Genomic DNA, 19,313 nt, shown 5'->3' with positions numbered 1-19,313 from the left:
CATCATAAAAGTGCATCTATCCATCATAAAAGTGCATCTATCCATCATAAAAGTGCATCCATCCATCATAAAAGAGCATCTATCCATCATAAAGGTGCATCAATCCATCATAAAAGTCCATCTATCCATCATAAAAGTGCATCCATCCATCATAAAAGAGCATCTATCCATCATAAAGGTGCATCAATCCATCATAAAAGTGCATCTATCCATCATAAAAGTGCATCTATCCATCATAAAAGTGCATCTATCCATCATAAAGGTGCATCAATCCATCATAAAAGAGCATCCATCCATCATAAAAGTGCATCTATCCATCATAAAGGTGCATCAATCCATCATAAAAGTGCATCTATCCATCATAAAAGTGCATCTATCCATCATAAAGGTGCATCAATCCATCATAAAAGTGCATCTATCCATCATAAAAGTGCATCTATCCATCATAAAAGTGCATCCATCCATCATAAAAGTGCATCTATCCATCATAAAAGTGCATCTATCCATCATAAAAGTGCATCTATCCATCATAAAAGTGCATCCATCCATCATAAAAGTGCTCCACACTAATAAAGGCCTTCTGAAGAGATGCGTTTGTGTAAGAAAAATATCCACATTTAAAATGTTTACAAACTGTAATCTCTAACTTCCGCTAACTGTCATGCACATGTTCACGAGAGACTGGCGTTCCAGTGTATGACGTAAGACGCAGGCGTAGCGTAAGTTCTGGTGATGAATGCGGAAGTGCAGAGGATAGAGCAAAACAAAACTTGGTTCTCGTGAGAACAAGCATATTCTATGTCTGGAACGCCAGTCTCTCGTGAACGTGCGTACGACAGTTGGCTAAATTATAAATGAAATGCAATGAAACAACTAATCACAGTTTATGTTCATAGCGCCACACTTACCGTCGTGGTTGGCGTTTCCTAACGTCCAGGGCTCATCAGAGTCAAAGTGTGTGTCTCCGCCAATTCCGGGACCGGGGAAATATGCATGAGCTAAAAAACCTCCCTCTCCATCAAAAGGAGAACTGTCACCATGGAAACCAGAGGCAAAGAAGATCATGATGTCCGCCTCTTTACCCTCGTTCTTGATCTCAGAATAGGCCACTTCCTGAAAGGTCAGCGGGGTCACTGTCTGCCAGACGTCGAAGGCCTGGCGAATGGCCCTCTGGGTATCTTTCTCGCCCACCTTGGGAGTGAAATTATGTATGCTGGAAACAGGAAGAAGAAGAAGGACAGAAAAAAAGGATCATGCATACTTAATATTATATTGTATGACTTATTTCATTCGAATTAAATATTTCATGGAGCAATGTACTTTTAAAGTGCTTTTTAAAATATAGTGCAATGAATGTAATGTTATACTACATCTGACACATGCATAAAATGCATAAAAACTATTCAAATGTTGCCTTAGCAAGAAATAAATAAATTAAAGTTCTGAAATCAAAGCGAACCAGAAATAAATAATTAAACAAAAACTAACACACCTGACAAAAGCACACAACATTTTCTAAAACTAAATCTAAAATGAAAACTGGAAATATAAAAATATGAATAATACTATAAATATAGATATTATAAATAATACTAAAATAACTATCAGTGTATGTTTTTTTAATTTATTATAAATGATGTTTCTATATGAATTAGCTCTGCACTAAACTGAAGCGAATGCCATTCGATTGCACAGCGCTGTGCGGTTACATAAGAATTAATCTGCATAAAAATGTCCTTGAATATAGGGCAAAAGTTAAACCAGGCCAGACACCGAAGGCACAAGCAGATGGTTGTCTCTGGCACACAACTGCAGGCACACACAAGTGAGAATATCACATTTGATTAACCAGTGACTACAAACTCAGCTCAAGCCTGCATTAGATGACTAAATGAAACGAATAGAGCTTAAAAACAGACGAAAGCAAACTAATGTTTGCAAATTATCCAAATGGTTTCATGTTTATGCCAATAGGAATGCACCATAAGTACAAAATGTCCCAGAATGTCCCTTTTGTTCTGCTCATTTACGCTGAGTCAGCATCATGTAACCATCAGACACAGCTCCAAGACAAATCCTGCACAAATATTGGCTTTCTGTCTAATCAAATGGTTCATCTGGATTTTTGAAGGCAACATAGATATTGTGTATAAAAATGAATAAAATGGTGTTGAATTTAAATTCATATATACAAACACACACATTATATTATATTTAGGGCTGTCAAGTGATTCAAACTTTTTAAAATTAACTACACATTTTTTAATCAAATTAATTACACGATGTGGCAATTAATACATCTCATTAATCACAACAAATTTTGGCTGAAAAAGACCATTTTAAGTCAATATTGTGTTAAATGAGAAAAGCCTCAAATAGACATTACAAAAAGTAGCTTTAGAAAAAAATTTTTTTTTTAATTTAACATAGAATTTATTACACAAGCTTAAATGATGACATAATTTGGTAACACTTTACAATAAGGCTCATTAGTTAACATGAACTAATAATGAATTGCACTTATAAAGCATTTTTTTTATCTTTGTTAATGTTAATTTCAACTTTTACTAATACTTTATTAAAATCTTGCTTACATTAGTTAATGCACTGTGAACTAACATGAACAAACCATGAACAGCTGGATTTATATTAACTAACGTTAACAAAGATGAACAAATACAGTAACAAATGTACCGCTCATGGTCAGTTCATGTTAGTTAATACATTAACTAATGTTAACTAATGAAACCGTATTGTAAAGTGTTACCCATAATTTTCATTTTTGGGTGAACTATACCTTTAATGGGTTTTTATTAATATGGATATTACTTTTTGGTAACACTTTACAATAAGGTTCATTAGTTAACATGAACTAATAATGAACTGCACTTATAAAGCATTTATTTATCTTTATTAATATTAATTTCAACTTTTACTAATGCATTATTAAAATATTGCTAACATTAGTTAATGGACAGTGAACTAACATGAACAAACCACGAACAGCTGGATTTATATTAACTAACGTTAACAAAGATTAACTAATGCTGAACAGAGGTGTTGTTCATGTTAACTAATGCATTAACTAAAGCATTAATTAATGTTAACTAATACAATCTTATTGTAAAGTGTTACCGAATGTTTTTAAAGAAATTATACTCTAAATAAATAAGAAACTAAAACTGCCAGTAGGTGGTGGTTAATGTCTAAATGAGTGAGTCATTCAGTATGTTCACATGGACAACAATACTCCGATATTAATCTGATTAAGACCATATTCTGATTAAGAAACTACCATGTAAACAGCGATTTCTAATGACCTTAATCCGGTTAAAGCCATACTCGAATTAAACAAAAATCGAATTAAGACATGTGGAGTATGCCTATTTTAGTCGCATTATTGAAGTGCATTGTAGACATGTACACACCTTAATCTAACTATTAACGTTGTGTAGGAGTTTTCGCCGCATTTTGTGACAGGACACACACACACACACACACACACACACACACACTAGGGCTGTGCAATTAATCGAATTTCGATTTCGATTTCGATTTTGCCTCCCAACGATCACCAAAATAGTACAATCGAGAAAAAACGATTATTTTGCCTTGCGTTCTGAATGAAACGCGCATGCGCTCATCCGCCCCTCCCGAAGCCACAATCTCTCTCAGATCGGGAGTCTCGTGTGCATATCATCCGCTGGAATTTAAAAACTCTGCGCGAGTAAAGATGGCAGAAGGAGGGCAGTTACAGCAGCGTTTGTTGAGCAAAATAGGCAAAACCAACTCCGTTGTCTGGGAACAGTTTGGCTTCGAGGAATCAGACGACGAGCAAAAACATGTTACGTGCAAGATTTGCTACAAGTAGTGTCTGCAACGCAAGAGAACACCACGAATTTGTTTAACCACTTGAAAATTAAACAGAGTGACCTATGACAATCTAATAAAGAAACAAAAACTGACGAGAGCAGGGGTGCCGTGTAAACGTCCTTTTTCCCCCTCATATTTTTCAAATAATTCTCTCTTTGTAAACTTTGTGCAATGCATGCGAGTGCTGCCATATGTTAGAATATGACCAGTCGTTTTCACCGTCGTCACCCGGGTTTAGTGCCAGAAGACGCGAATGAGAAGCCGCGCGCTGTGAGAAAATGTATCTATCTGATAATGTATCATCCGAGAGCGCGCACACGTCTCTCAGCGCGCAAATATTGAGTTCTCTTTCAAGTCTTGCTCTTGAACGGACAAACTCACACAAAACGTATGTCAACATGTCCATCTTGATGAGTATCCTAGCAGACATAGTCTGTATATGCCTTAAGTGAACTTTATACAGTCGAGAAAGACGACGCATATCCGATCCGGATTGAATAGCTTTTGTAAGTTTAATAGGATTAATCTTTTATTTATGCTCTCAAATATGCAATGTTATTTTACATTTGAGACATTTCTGTACCTGAAAACTAATGTTAGACGTACCTGAAAAGCATATCTAGCCGAACCATATTGTTTATCTTATTTATTTGTGATTATCATTTTTACGTGAATACTTTTATACTTTGATTTGAATATATGTTATATTATTTATTTTAATAGTTCAAAAAGTACAACAAATGTTACAATTTCAATTGAATTGTTGAAAGGTGTATTTTTAATAAATACAACACATTCCCAAAGTCATGTGAAATAATCGTGTTACATAATCGTGATTTCAATATTGACCAAAATAATCGTGATTATGATTTTTTCCATAATCGAGCAGCCCTAACACACACACACACACACACACACACACACACACACACACACACACACACACACACACACACACACACACACACACACACACACACACACACACACACACACACACACACACACACACACACCAGGCAGGGGAGGGCTTTGGGGGCTTGTGCCCCTGCCCTTTTTAAAAATGTATCAAAAGTGCCCCTCTCAACAATCATCAATTATATTGTGACAAATAAAAATTGAATTATAATTAATATAATAGCGCGTACAAAACAGTAACAAAGCGCTCAAATGTCCCGTTTATCTTTTACGTATCTGTCAGTGCTTCCTGTCTTGCTTGACTGCTCATTCTGCTGACACTGCCACCTTTTTTTCTTTGTGTTGTAATAATTCTGCTCATTGCAAAAGTAAAATACAACAAGTTTGTATCTGTAATCCCAGATTCATAATTGTCTGCTTACAACAGCGTTCGGGAACCTTTAGGCTCGTGAGCCGCTCATATGGCCATTCAGTGAACGCCTGTGGCTCGACTGCAGAAAAAAACAATATAAACAATCACCATTTTGAAACCTTAATTTTCATCATCAATCAAACTTATTATTCGAAATGTAGGCTGTCAAGAAGGAGGCAAGATGGGCAGTGTCTCTTCAACCAAAAAAAAACTGAAAGACACAATAGTACAAAAATAAAACAACGTAAATATATAATATATATATATATATATATATATATATATATATATATATATATAAATGACATTAAAAAGTATAAAAATCATTCGTTTTTATAAAGTAACACTGTCCAACAGCGACTCCCGCAGGTAAAGTTACAGCGGGTTGCCTGAGCCCACTGAATTTTAACAGACCTGCCAAAGTCGCGCTATGATTGGACGTCGGACAGCGTAGCATGGCATGGGGATGCAATAGCGTACCATTAATCAAGCTATGTTCTGTAACATGTAAAACGGGAACATGAACGGAACACACCTTAATCAGAATATTGTCTTATTCAGAATAAGGTCAATAATTAGATTACTGCTGTCCATGTAAATGTAGTCAGAGTCATTCAGTCATTTGATTCATTCAGGAATGAAGTCAACGGCTCTCTTTATGAACGAGTCATTGAATCATTGGTTCACCCGTTTGATTCGCTCAAAACATGGATTCATTCAGAAACGAAGCACTGCTGTGTGTTGCTCTGAGACTCTCTTGCTTTATAGATAACGTTTTTTCATGGCAAAATTGAGATTTGAGAAAATTGAGCAGACAATACTGTGTCTAGAATATAACACAACATTAACTTCTTATTTATCGAACTGTTGCATGATTTTGCGCTCGTTACCTGTGTGATATTGCTTAACTATATTGTATATATGAGACAAAAAGTGGGCATTTTTGCCCTGACATCTTGAATTTTAGGGTCATTCTAACTGTATTCTTTAGCTGTTGCCCGACTTCATGTTCGTCACCAATCAACTGTATGATATGCAAGATAAACTACATTTGTTGGTCTGGGGCAGGGCTGCACAATTCATCGAATTTATAATCGTGATTACAATTACGGATGCCACAATTATGTAATCGTTCAATAAAATGTAATCGCAATTACAAAAAAAAGTCCACTTAAATTATTCTGTGTACTTAATATGTTTTTTTTTCTTCTAATTTATATATTATATATATATTCCTTGTTTATATATGACATATATTATATACCATTTATGTTATATATTAAGGTATCTGCAGGTTTTCAGAGAGAGGCACAGGCAGAAGCTGACTTAAAAAAAGAATAATTCATTAATAGGTTGAGTGGGTTTTGGGGGGATAATAGCAAAGAAAATCACTCAAAGTACCAGCATTTCATCAACTATTCCTCTTCCATCCTGACCTTGCTTTCTTTGTTTCTCTCTCTCTCTCCCATCAGGCAAAAAAAACAAAAGCTTGTAGCATTTTTTAAGGTTGAAGGGAAGCATTTCAACAACGTCTGTCTGGAACATTGTGTAAGCGGCATGTGTTCCTCGCACGTGTGCAATACCCACTAAAATAATTGAAGATGAGGGTACAAATATACTCCACAGACTGGCTCCAGCAAGATGCCTAATGGGCCGCCATTAAAGAGAATCAAATCACGTGAGGTGCAGTTAGTTACAGGCATATGGAGTTTCTGGAATGCTTCCCTAATGCCATACAATAAAGAGTAAACACAGTTTTTGTAGTTTCCTCTAGAGGTTCCTCAGGTGCAATATTCAGTGAATCCGTCAACCTAACCATCCATCCATCATGACAGCTTTGCATTTAAACCATCTCTGAGAATGCTGCACGCTTTACCTGTATGTGATCTTTTTGTCCCTCCATTTCTGACCAGTGAGGGCATAGCGTTTATTTCTCCTCCGTCGGCTGATGTGAGGGTGATCTGGAACCCCACACCGTGGCTTTCTCATCCACCTTAAAACACGTGGATAATGATCACACCAAAGGACAGCTGTCATAGAAAACTAACAGTGAGTGTGTGTTTGATCTTTATACTACCGTACATCAGATGTTGTACAGAAAATGCAGGGCTAAAATCAACATGCAAACCAATGCATTGAGAAAACAAAGTTCAGAATAACGAGGGCGGGGCAACCTGTCACTCACATGAGATTCACCAATAGCGAACCACAACCATCCAATCAATTCCCCACGGACAAAATCAAGCCCCGCCCTACATTTGTTCTTGTTCGAGAAGCCATTTCAATCGGATATACGTCACAATAGGGAAGAAATGACTATAGCAACTGTTTCATGCTGACTTTAAGGATTAAGAAATTCCATGTTTATGTTACACTGGCTTTTATTCGTCTTCCTAAATAACAATTAGTCTCTCGGTTGCCTCCTTCAGCTCTGGAACTTGATCTAAGCTGGTCATGTGATCTCAACATGACATCTCTTATGAGGGGGCGACTCACCTTGTGTAAAATAAATTGTTCTTGAATTAAATCTACCTCTCATGTGAGTAGATATCATTTTAAATATATTTATCAAAACTACTATTAATTTTTTGAAACTTTTTAAGTAAAAGATAAATGAAAAAATGCTTTTCTTACTTAGTATTTTTGTCTTGTTTCCATTGGCAAACAACACACTGGGCCAGATTAACTAACAGCCTGCGTCAATGCAAACCCTCTTTTGGTGGTAAAAAACTGCTTTTCGGATTTGTGCAGTTAAAAAATAGCGCAGGGTTATTGTTGCGGCTGATCTTATTGCATACACTGCAAAAAATGCTTTTCTTACTTAGTATTTTTGTCTTGTTTTCAGTCCAAATATCTAAAAAATCTTACACTAAGAAGCATTTACTAGACAAGCAAAAGTTTTTGTCTTGTTTTGGGGGAAAATAACTCAAAATTAAGGGAGTTTTTGCTTAAAATTAGCAAAATAATCTGCCAATGGGGCAAGCAAAATAATCTTAATTCAAACAGAAACAAGATTATTTTGCTTACCCCATTGGCAGATTATTTTGCTAATTTTAAGCAAAAACTCCCTTAATTTTGAGTTATTTTTCCCCAAAACAAGACAAAAACTATTTTATTTTTACTTTTTATACTTTTTATTTTCAGACGCAGTATTTATGGGAGGAGAGTATTTAAATTAATCATGCAATGTGATTTACTAAGGTTTGCGCTCGTAAAGTTACTGGTGTTTGTGGCATTATTTACCGCCCAAAAAAGCATGTCTTAAAGGAACACAGCGACTTTTTGTGACTTTAGCTTATTCCCCGTATCCCCCAGAGTTAGATAAGTCCATACACACCATTCTTATCTCAGTGCCATAACTCTGTCTGACGCACCCACCGCTAGCCTAGCTTAGCACAAAGACTGGAGGTAAATGGCTCCAGCTAGCCGAATGCTCAATAAGTGACAAAATAACCCCAACATTTTCCTATTTACATGTTGTGATGTGTATAGGTACATCGTGTACTAAGACCGACGGAAAATGAAAAGTTGTGATTTTCTAGGCCGATATGGCTAAGAATTATATATACTAGCAGCAGGCTATGGAGCCATTTACCTCCAGTCTTTGTGCTAAGCTAGGCTAGCGGTGTGTGCGTCAGACAGAGTTATGGCACGGAGATGATAATGGTATGTATGGACTTATCTAACTCTGGGGCTATATATAATAAGCTAAAGTCTTATATAATAAGCTAAAGTCACAAAAAGTTGGCGTGTTCCTTTAAACCAGATGCTAATTTGCGCTACTCTTGATAGATTGTGTTGGTCATTATGGAAATGATTTAGCTGCATTGCATAATATCTTATGTTATTTTATTTTGTCTAGAAAATGCATCTCGCTTTAAATGTTTTTAGATATTTATGACTGGAAACGAGACAAAAATACTAAGTAAGAGAAGCATTTTTTGCAATTACAGTTTGCTCAAAAACAGTAAGGAGCTTATTGTTTTTCTTATGTTCATGAGAAGGTAAGTTGTGCAGTAAAGAAGGGTTGTTACTAACTCGATGGTGGTTTGGTCCAGCACTCCCGTCACTGGAATACCGTAAAACCGCTGCATGGCAGCGACCGCCGACTGCATGGCTTTCTCCGATCGCAGGTCTGAAGTCCGGATGTCATGAGGGAGCAGGTAGCCATAGTTCTTCAGCCACGTCTGTAAAGAGAGAGACATGACATTGAGAACTAAAGGCAGGGTTATTATAGACTTTATCTACACTAATACATTTTCATTTGAAAGCATCTTTTCCTCTCGGGTTTGGCCTTCCTGAGACAGTGTTTTTAGCCACAGGATAAATTTGAAAACGCCATTTTCGCCTAGTAGTGTGGACTGTGAAAATGGAGGTATTTGAAAACAATGACGTAAGTTTAGTCATGTGACGCATATTAAACCCATAGACTTTCATGTTTATACCGGTATTGTGCCTGTTATGTGCTATTCACCTTCACACTGTTGCTAAATAATAAGTTACTTTGCATATTACAGTCCTGCAAAGATAACAGAAAATGTTCTCACATTAGCTGTCCTGCGTAGTACTGACCATTATCATCCAGGGTTTCTACAGGTTTCATCAAGTCAAATTTAAGACTTTTTGAGACCTTTTTAAGACCAATATGAAGGAAATTTAAGACCTATAAAAGGAAATTAAGTAAATTAATTTATTCAAATTGTACATATCAATAAACTTGTATCAAGCACTTCCTCATAGCTCAATCCCACCAGAATTTTGCAACTTTTTTTGTGATTTGAGATCAAAATTACTGAATCTGTGGTGGTAATTTTTTTACATTTACCATATTATGTATTATGCTAGATGCACAATAGTCACATGACAATAGAACAAACAAAACACATAAATCTTGTTTATTTTGGTTACGAATAATGCAGGATCTCAAAAGAATGCATGTTGATTTTTCGTTGCATTTAGTAAATCGCAGAAACACAAACTGGAGGACTATTAGCGTTTTATGTGTCTGTGGTACAATCAGAGAGAGACTCCAATAACACGAAAGCTGATTGGCTGCAATATAAGATGCATGTTGGTCTCATTTGTAGTCGTAATACAGCAAATTATATTTGGACTAGCGAAAGAAGGAACTACAACTACAAAAAATATATATACACATTCTAAAGTGCTACTGGAGCATTTCAATGAGCATTAGAGGTAGTGTTACATGGACTTAGGAATATTAGGAAGACCTGTTTAAAATTATTTAAGACCTAGAGCAGAATACTTCAGCGAATTTAAGACTTTTTCAGGCCTAAAATTTAGATTTTGAAATTCTAGACTTTTTAAGACCCTGCAGAAACCCTGCCATCAGTAAATGGAGAGATATTGCTAAATAAAATGATTCTGCCGGAAGAATTGCATGATATCTTTATTATGTCTTGTTCCGTCTGTATTATCTCAGTGAGCTTTTATGATGGTTTACGCATGCGCATGAGTTTTTGGAAAACACTTGACAACGCTAGTGTGGACGGAGAACGTTTTGAACCGAAAACGCCGTTTTCAAATGTATCCGTAGCCATAGTTAATTCAAAATAACACCATTAAAAACACATTTTCATTACTTGAAATAAAATAAAAATTAACTTTTTTTTTTTAATTGTGAAATGCTAATATGCTGATGTAATATACACCGACCAGGCATAACATTATGACCACTGAAAGGTGAAGTGAATAACACTGATTATCTCTTCACCTGTTAGTGGGTGGGATATATTAGGCAGCAAGTGAACATTTTGTCCTCAAAGTTGATGTGTTAGAAGCAGAAAAAATGGGCAAGCGTAAGGATTTGAGCGAGTTTGACAAGGGCCAAATTGTGGTGGCTAGACGCATGGTCAGAGCATCTCCAAAACTGCAGCTCTTCTCTTGCTTCTCAGCTCTTGCAGCTTCCTTGTCTTACGTGTCATGTTTTGATTGGTTCATTGTGTTCAGGTGTTTCTTGTTTGGTCATTAGCCTTGTGTGTATATATAGCTGTCATGTTACATTGGTCTCTTGTCTAGTATTGTTTGTGAAATCCACTGAGTTTCATGTTATATCAAGTCAAGTCATGCTTTGTCAAGTCTTTGGTTTATTTAGTATCTGCTCATGTTGGGATTCTCAATAAACTGCACTTGGATTCTGTAAACTCGCCTAATGTGACTAAAATAAGACTTTAAATTATTCTGAGAGCACTATCATGTTTAAAATTGTGCTATTTTTACAATAATCATTTATGCAAATAAGTTTTTTGCTACTAGTGCACCAAAAGTAAGCATTTCAGCTTTAAATCTGTGTGAACAAAGGGACAAAGCACAAAGTGTATCAATAAACTGCCGCGCTTTAGGTCAGCCACCTCATATAAACTCCATTTGTTCTCAAAGTTCGGTTCATTTCACATGCTCCTTGATCTCAGCGCATTTAAAAGCATAAAAATAAAACTGAACTTATATAGAGCATCCTCTCATTCCCTCCTCTCTTGGCTTTCATCTCTCCCTGCGGACGGGCAGAGTGGAGAACTAGTAAGCAAAGCCCTCATTTTAAAGCACTGCACACATGGAGAGGGGCTCTTTAATTGAGCTCATGGCTTAGAGTCCATTTTCAGCATGAATATTTGAATGCTGGAGTTTCTGGTCCTTTCCTTCTCAGCATGAAGCAGGACCCGTCACAACCAGGGAGTCGATGCTTAAAGCGGAAATCGATCCTTGGGCCGGTACACACTGCACTGTTTCTATATCAAAGAGTCCATTACAATTAAAAAGAGTGCTCTCTTGATACCACATGTGTGTTTGCAAATAGAATCAACCCCGTCAATTACTGCGCAACCTAGGATTTTTGTCTAAAATGTCATTTTAAATATAGATATACGCTAGAAAACAAGCAAAGACTTGCATTTAAGGGAGGGATTATGAGTCATGTCTAGAGAACAGAACCTCAGAGGGATTTAAAGGTCGACTCTTACGACTTGAATAATAGTATCTCAATGATATTCAAATAACACTGACTAAAGGGCATTACATTACAAGATTGCAATATATGCTATTAAACCAATGCAAAAGCTTTTCTGAAACCTTTTAATAGCCATAATCAGCCATCAATAGCAACTCCTAAGAAGCAAACCAAAAATCCCAAGGAAAAACTATTGCATTGTGGCTAGTTTTTCCATCAAAGTGCACCAATTGTGTATATTAATCTTTATTTTTCATATGCAATGATAAAGCATCTCAAATAACGCACAATCATATGATAACATTATTTTGCATATTCCAACTAACTTCACATTGTATCAGCGACTACATGGCTGGCTCAGCCTCCATGGTAACAGAGGCTCTGCACGGCCTCCTGGGAAATCGTACCCATTAAATAATTCACCAATGCTCTTACTGGTGCCGTCATTATAGCATGGCATACAATGAAGTCTGAAACCAGCGCTAGACCCAACAATACATGTCTCATCCACTTTGATAAATCAATGAAGGCTGTGAGATCTGAAGGACACAAAAGACTCAGCTCCGTGAATAATGAGCCTTATTTAAGCTGCAGAACTATTTCCTTTCCGGGACTTTGTGGGATTCGGTGGAATTCAGTTCAAAGTCGGAAATCCACATTTCTCGGGAAATGTTAATGGAAAATTGTTCTTGCGAACTGCATTGACGTCACGGATGGATAATCCAGTAAAGGGATAGTTAACGGTCATTTACGTCACCTTCTGTTTTCTTCTGTGTACTTGCCACTCCTCATCATATAACAAAGGTTATTGGGGATACAAGTTATCAATCTCCAAAATGACACAAAAAGCACCATAAAAGTGACTTTTAATGTGCCATTTTGGAGTGGCCAATACATTTCTCCTTTTTATGCTCCATAGAAGAAAGTCATAGAGGTTTGAACGACATGACGGTGAACAAATGTCCAGCTTAGAAAATTGACATCTTCGCCCTTTATTCAAATATTAATAAAAATGTGTTGAAGACCAAGCGGAAGTGACTTAAACTGCAATTCATCGACTGGCCACTAGGGACAGGCTGATCAGCAGAATCTCATTGAGCTCATGTTAAAAATGCCAACTTTACAGCAGAAGAACACATGTTTACAGCCTCGTACAAATTGTGTTTTTGGTCCATACGGCTAATTTTGCCCTTCATGACGACTGTGAATGGGCGTGACAGGTGGATTGTCGTTTGTCTGCTAGTCATCACGTCACCTCAGCTCCGCCCACGTCCCGCCTCTTTGCCCAATTTTTTTGGGTTAGTCCATTTTCAACCCAACTTGGGTTATTTTTAACCCAGCATTTTTAGAGTGTATGTTCTTCCCTTGTATTTAAAGGGGTCATGAACTGAGAAATAGATTTTTCCTTGAGCTTTTCTTATAGTAAGAGGTACTATAAGAGATACTATAAGAATATCCCATACGTTTCAGAACTGAAAACTCCATTGTTAGTCCAAAAACAGCTTTTATTGTAACCAAGCCCAGAAAACGACTCGTTGTGGGATGTGCCTATTTATGACGTCATAGATCAACGCCTACTTCATCATCGCAACTTTGGCTCCGCCCACCGGAGTGTTAGTGAGATGACGAGGAGAAAAGAGCGATACAGGATCACTGGACTAAAAATAACATCACTTTCCAAAGGACCATTTCACTGTGGATAAAATTCATAATAACATAAGTGCACAACAGTATAAACATTATAAAACTATGAAACAATGCTGTTCATGACTCCTTTAAAAATATAAAATACTTCCTCATATTTTTATGGTTTAATTGAACTTGTAGAGTCATTAAAACGTGGCCACTGCTGTAGTCTTGCAGGGCTATATGTTCACAACTGCATGCTAGCATACTACTCTTCCTATTCCAGTATAGCGGCTATAGCCTATAGTATTTATAATGTGCACGGTAAGCAAATATGCATGCAATACTCAGATGACTAATTACATTTATCGATATGTGCGGTGCACCAGCGGAGTACACTGTGCAGCATCCTGCATCCCACAATGCAATGCACTCGCTTCACTTCAATTTCCAGTGTGATGAATGCTTCTTTTTATGTACTTTTCGGTTAATTAACTTTTAACAGGATATTTTCTGATATTTACCAAGATGAGAACTCAATTACACTAAATGTGTGGCTAAATTACACATGCATGTGACAACAATGTAGCATACTACTGTTTAAAATGGTTGCAAATTGCATTCTTTTTCAGATACTATTTTGAAACAGATTATACAGTACTTAGGACCCAGTAAGCTTGTACTCCATTCCAAACACAGCACTGGATGTCTTTCTTTGAGTTTGAACAGCTGCCCCTGAAATTCGAAATCCGTCCGTCATCTGTGCCAGGTGGCACTGAGAGATGATATTCTACCTTGATGAGCAGCGTGCACTACTGTCTTCCATGTGCTCTCCAAACAAAGGCAGCCTAAACAGATCGGATTCATGTCTAGTAGAAACACACCTCAACAACATATTCATCTTTGTTTACGATTTGATGGAAAATAATGCCTAGAGCAATGTTATGGTTTCAAAACAAGTTAAGCTCTATGTTCAGCATCTGTGACATGCAGTCGATTAGCACGGAAAATAACACCAACGCATCCCTCAGTTTGTAAAAACAAGTAAAGTGCGTACTGTAATGCACATACAAGGGAAGTCAATGGGGCAAGACATTCTGGAGACTAACTTTGAGTATCTTTGCAACTACATGTCAACTTACTCTCATTATTAGTATTAGTATACTCTTAGATTAGGGTTCGGGTTAGTAGAATAAATTGACATGTAGTTGTAAAGTTACTTATTGTCAGTTGGGGAGCATCAAAATAAGGAGTTAGCAGGTATTAAAGGCGCAATATGTAGGATTTTTTTGGATTAAAATATCCAAAAACCAGTAGAACAATGTTATATATTTTGTTGACTTGTGTACTTGCATTATCCCAAATGTTTCCAAGAATGTCTCTCCTTCATTGTCCGACTGCGTTTTGATCATAAAAGGCTGAACAGTTTCTGTCATTTTCAGTGTGTTTGTGCGTGAGGTAATCAGAGCTGCTAACATGAGCTCTTGAAGCTCCGCCCTCTTCTAGAAAGGGGGCAGGAGCAGCAGCTAATTTGCATTTAAAGGGACATACACAAAACCGATGCATTTTTGCTCACCCTCAAAAAGTGACCATTTTAACATGCTATAAAAATTATCTGTGCGGTATTTTGAGCTGAAACTTCACATACACACTCAGGAGACTTATTTGATCAGAGACTTATTTGATCAAAAAGGGGCATAATAGAACCGCTTTAATACATTAGCTCATCCATAAATATGATTTCTGTCCCGAGTCCCGTCAGATTGTTTTGAGGTGAAGACAACAAGCCATGATCCCACAAAATCAAGGCGTCATCGAGCTACGCCTTTGCTTTGAGTAAGCGAACCTCTAGCGGCGAAAATAACATACTGTGCCTTTAAGCAGACCGTCTACTAGGGATGCTACAATTCTCAATATAATATTGAACTGTTCGGTGCGGTATTCATGGTTCAATACGCGCTTGTGAATTGTGGTTTTGCATCGAATTAATTATTTTTCTACAAATTCTATTATTTGCCTCCATCCCAATATACTGAATAACGCAACATACGGTAGAGTTATACTCACGGAACACTATAGTTATTCACAATCAGGAAAGTGCATTATTTGCATGCGTTTTACAGTCTTGCCGGCTCATTCGCGTGCACGGTTTTAACATGCGCTTCTACGAGCGCGTGCACTAAACGCCTGTCAAACACGTGAATACTGAACTAAGTAGACGTCTTACTGCGCTAATAATGTCAAATACACACAAGGTTAACATAAACACAGTCGGTTATGTCTAAAGTGAAAGTAAAATCGCGTGTGTCTGTATATTAGATGCACGCAGGTCTTAAATTGACAGCAGTGAACACGGTGTCCTTAAAGGGACAGTTCACCTCTAAAATAATGTCATTATTTACTCACTCTAATATTGTTTCAAACCTGTATTCATTTCTCGATGACAGAATTTTAATTTTTGAGTGAACTATCCCTTTAATGTTAATAGAACAACAAAAGACAAAGAGAAAATCACTCACTGCTCTTGACTGAAAAACTGTAATACAGCTTTAATAAGAATCAATGTATATGTTATAGTGAAGTCTATGTAGTGTTTTATTTTTACATTCATTCATTCAATTTCATACTTAAATGCTGCTGTACAGCTCTGAGCTGCCAGTGTAAATCTTTATATTTATTTTTTATTTTACAATACACTAGGAATGTGTGCAAGGGTTTTTTTTAAATTAAAGTTTTAAGTTTAAGTAAGGGTTTTCAATTCTTTTAAGTAAAATAGAGTATTGCAATAAAAAAGTCTTTTTTCTCTTTAACCTCATGCTGTTCCTGTCGCTTAAAAATAGAATAGCAAAAAACTGATGTGACAAGCCATCAGAACCGAACCGAACCGATAACCGTGATTAAAAACCGAGGTATGTATTGAACCGTGGACTAACTGTATTGTTGCATCCCTACGTCTACTAATACTCTAATGAGAGTTAATTGACATGTATTTGCAAAGTTACTTATAATTGGTAGAACATCTAAAGAGGACCATCGAAATAAAGTGTTATCTGCTTCTGTTCTGATGTCACACACAAACAGTAGGTTATAAGATTAAGAAGTCTGCGTCTGACTCAAGTTACATTGGATTGTTCTGCTGAAACAGCACAACGTTTGCCAGCGAGACTGTGCAGAGCTCAAATAACGCCTGATTACCTCATCATGATATTTGCTGTAAAGTAATCTGTGTAAAGTTTCATGTGTTTTACCTCAAATAAACAATCTGACTCTCGAAGAATCAACCGTCAATCCATCTCCTAGAATTTAAAGGGGTTTAAATCTTATTTTTAGTAGAGGTCTTTGTGTCAAAATATGTTTTTTCATAACCATTTTCGGCATTTTTACACACACTCTTTGACTACTTTCTGCCATTGCTACCCATCCCGAATCACAAAACAATCCATGCTGAAATGTGCCGGATAAACTGCTAAGATCTGACTGAAATGATGAGGTACATTGATAAAAACACCTGGATGCTTTAAACAACATTAGAGAATATTACAGAGCAGATACAGTATCTATCATGCACTTACTGCAGTATTACTTTTACATTATTACCAGCTGTGATCACATCCCATGTAATTGGCATCTTTGAAACAGAAGATGTTCAGGTCAAATGGACTCTCCTTTCTCATAAATGTGTGCTAATGAGTAGGGAGTTACAAAAGGAGTTGAGAGGACGGTGTGTGCGTTTAGTTTGAAGGATTGTGGGCATTGATTGGATGGCATTGCTTCGTGACTTTTCATATCTTGTGTTTCAGAGAGAAACCGCATGTCACATCATCACTAGAATCAATAAAGGATCTGTTCCTTTACCACCTGACCATTAGAAGAGGAGTGAGAAGATGCTTTGAGCTGCTCATGAGGGAAGTTTGAGTCTGGATCATGTCATTTCCCGTTTCCTTATCTTATCCCTGTCGTTTCTTTCCCCTTTGTTCAATAAATAAAGGTGAAGAAAAGACCAGATAGATAACAATAGTTGTTTTTATTATACTGGTTAGGGCTGCACGAATAATCAAAATTAAAAATGAAACGTGCATTTTGAAAATGCAATATGTGCCAACCATTTTCCCACATTTGTGAAATTTTCTTCTAAAATAAAAGCTTGATGGTTTAATGTTTAAAAAATGAAAAAGAAGAAAATAAATAAGTATTAGTCATGTAATTTTACAGTTGTACTGAAAAATAAAATTTTAATTATTATGAATTATATTTTTCTTTAATAAAATACAATTTTTTGTGAAATACTACAATAGTAGTTAATATTTTTTTTATATTTTTTGGTTAATATTTAATGTAATAATACAATAAAAATAATATTTACTGTTTGTGTGTGTGTGTGTGTGTGTGTGTGTGTGTGTGTGTATATATATATATATATATATATATATATATATATATATATATATATATATATATATATATATATATATATATATATATATATATATATATATATATATATATATATATATATATATATATATATATATATATATATATATATATATATATATATATATATATATATATATATATGCTGTCAAATCGATTAATCACACCTGATATAAAGATTTGTATGTATATGTGCGTGTCTGTATAAATATACTGTACATACACCGATCAAGCATAACATTATGACAAGTGAAGTGAATACACTGATTATCTCTTCACCTGTTAGTGGGTGGGATATATTAGGCAGCAAGTGAACATTTTGTCTTCAAAGTTGATGTGTTAGAAGCAGGAAAAATGGGCAAGCGTAAGGATTTGAGGGAGTTTGACAAGGGACAAATTGTGATTTCTAGACGACTGGGTCAGAGCATCTCCAAAACTGCAGCTCTTGTTGCAGACCATGTCCAGCCTTTCATGGAAACGGTATTCCCTGGTGTCTGTGGCTCTTCCAGCAGATAATGCGCCTGACACAAAGCACAAATGCTTCAGGAATGGTTTGAGGAGCACAATAATGAGTTTGAGGTGTTGACTTGGCCTCCAAATTCCCCAGATCTCAATCCAATCGAGCATCTGTGGGATGTGCTGAACACACAAGTCCGATCCATGGAGGCCTCACCTCGCAATTTACAGGACTTAAAGCATCTGCTGCTAACATCTTGGTGCCAGATACCACAGCACACCTTCAGGGGTCTAGTGGAGGCCATGCCTCGACGGGTCAAAGCTGTTTTGGCAGCAAAAGGGGGACCAACACAATATTATGTGTTGATCGTTGATACACACATTTTTCAGCCCTATATATGCATTAAGCCTGATGTCTGGCTTGCGTAGAACATAATACTAGTGCTAAAGCCATGGCCTAGCAAACACATTGAACCATGGCGGGTGACATCAAGTTTGACTCGCATCATTTCCCGATCCTCTTTTCCCATCACTTCCTGTCCTTTCGCAATTGTTCCATGTATACAAGTGGCACAAGGGCCAAACAAATAACGATAATGACATTTCTGGAGAGGGAAATGGACAGAGACG

General features: G+C 36.5%; 1 protein-coding gene across 1 annotated transcript in view; it reads right to left on the bottom strand.

Annotated features, from left to right (window-relative positions):
• mmp24 (matrix metallopeptidase 24) overlaps positions 1 to 19,313 on the bottom strand; it is a gene marked incomplete at its 3' end in the record, with an annotated part of 62,312 nt that overhangs the window by 23,940 nt on the left and 19,059 nt on the right. Inside the window, exons 2-4 of the mRNA XM_079840908.1 lie at positions 9,242 to 9,390; positions 7,080 to 7,196; positions 909 to 1,213 (exon numbers count right to left, since the gene is read on the bottom strand). Coding sequence (XP_079697034.1) covers positions 909 to 1,213; positions 7,080 to 7,196; positions 9,242 to 9,390 — 571 coding nt within the window. The remainder of the gene's footprint in view (positions 1 to 908; positions 1,214 to 7,079; positions 7,197 to 9,241; positions 9,391 to 19,313) is intronic.

The sequence above is a fragment of the Gobio gobio genome (genome assembly GCF_949357685.1).
Source record: "Gobio gobio genome assembly, chromosome: 17".
Taxonomy (NCBI): Eukaryota; Metazoa; Chordata; class Actinopteri; order Cypriniformes; family Gobionidae; genus Gobio; species Gobio gobio.
This window is presented reverse-complemented; position numbering and strand designations above follow the sequence as displayed.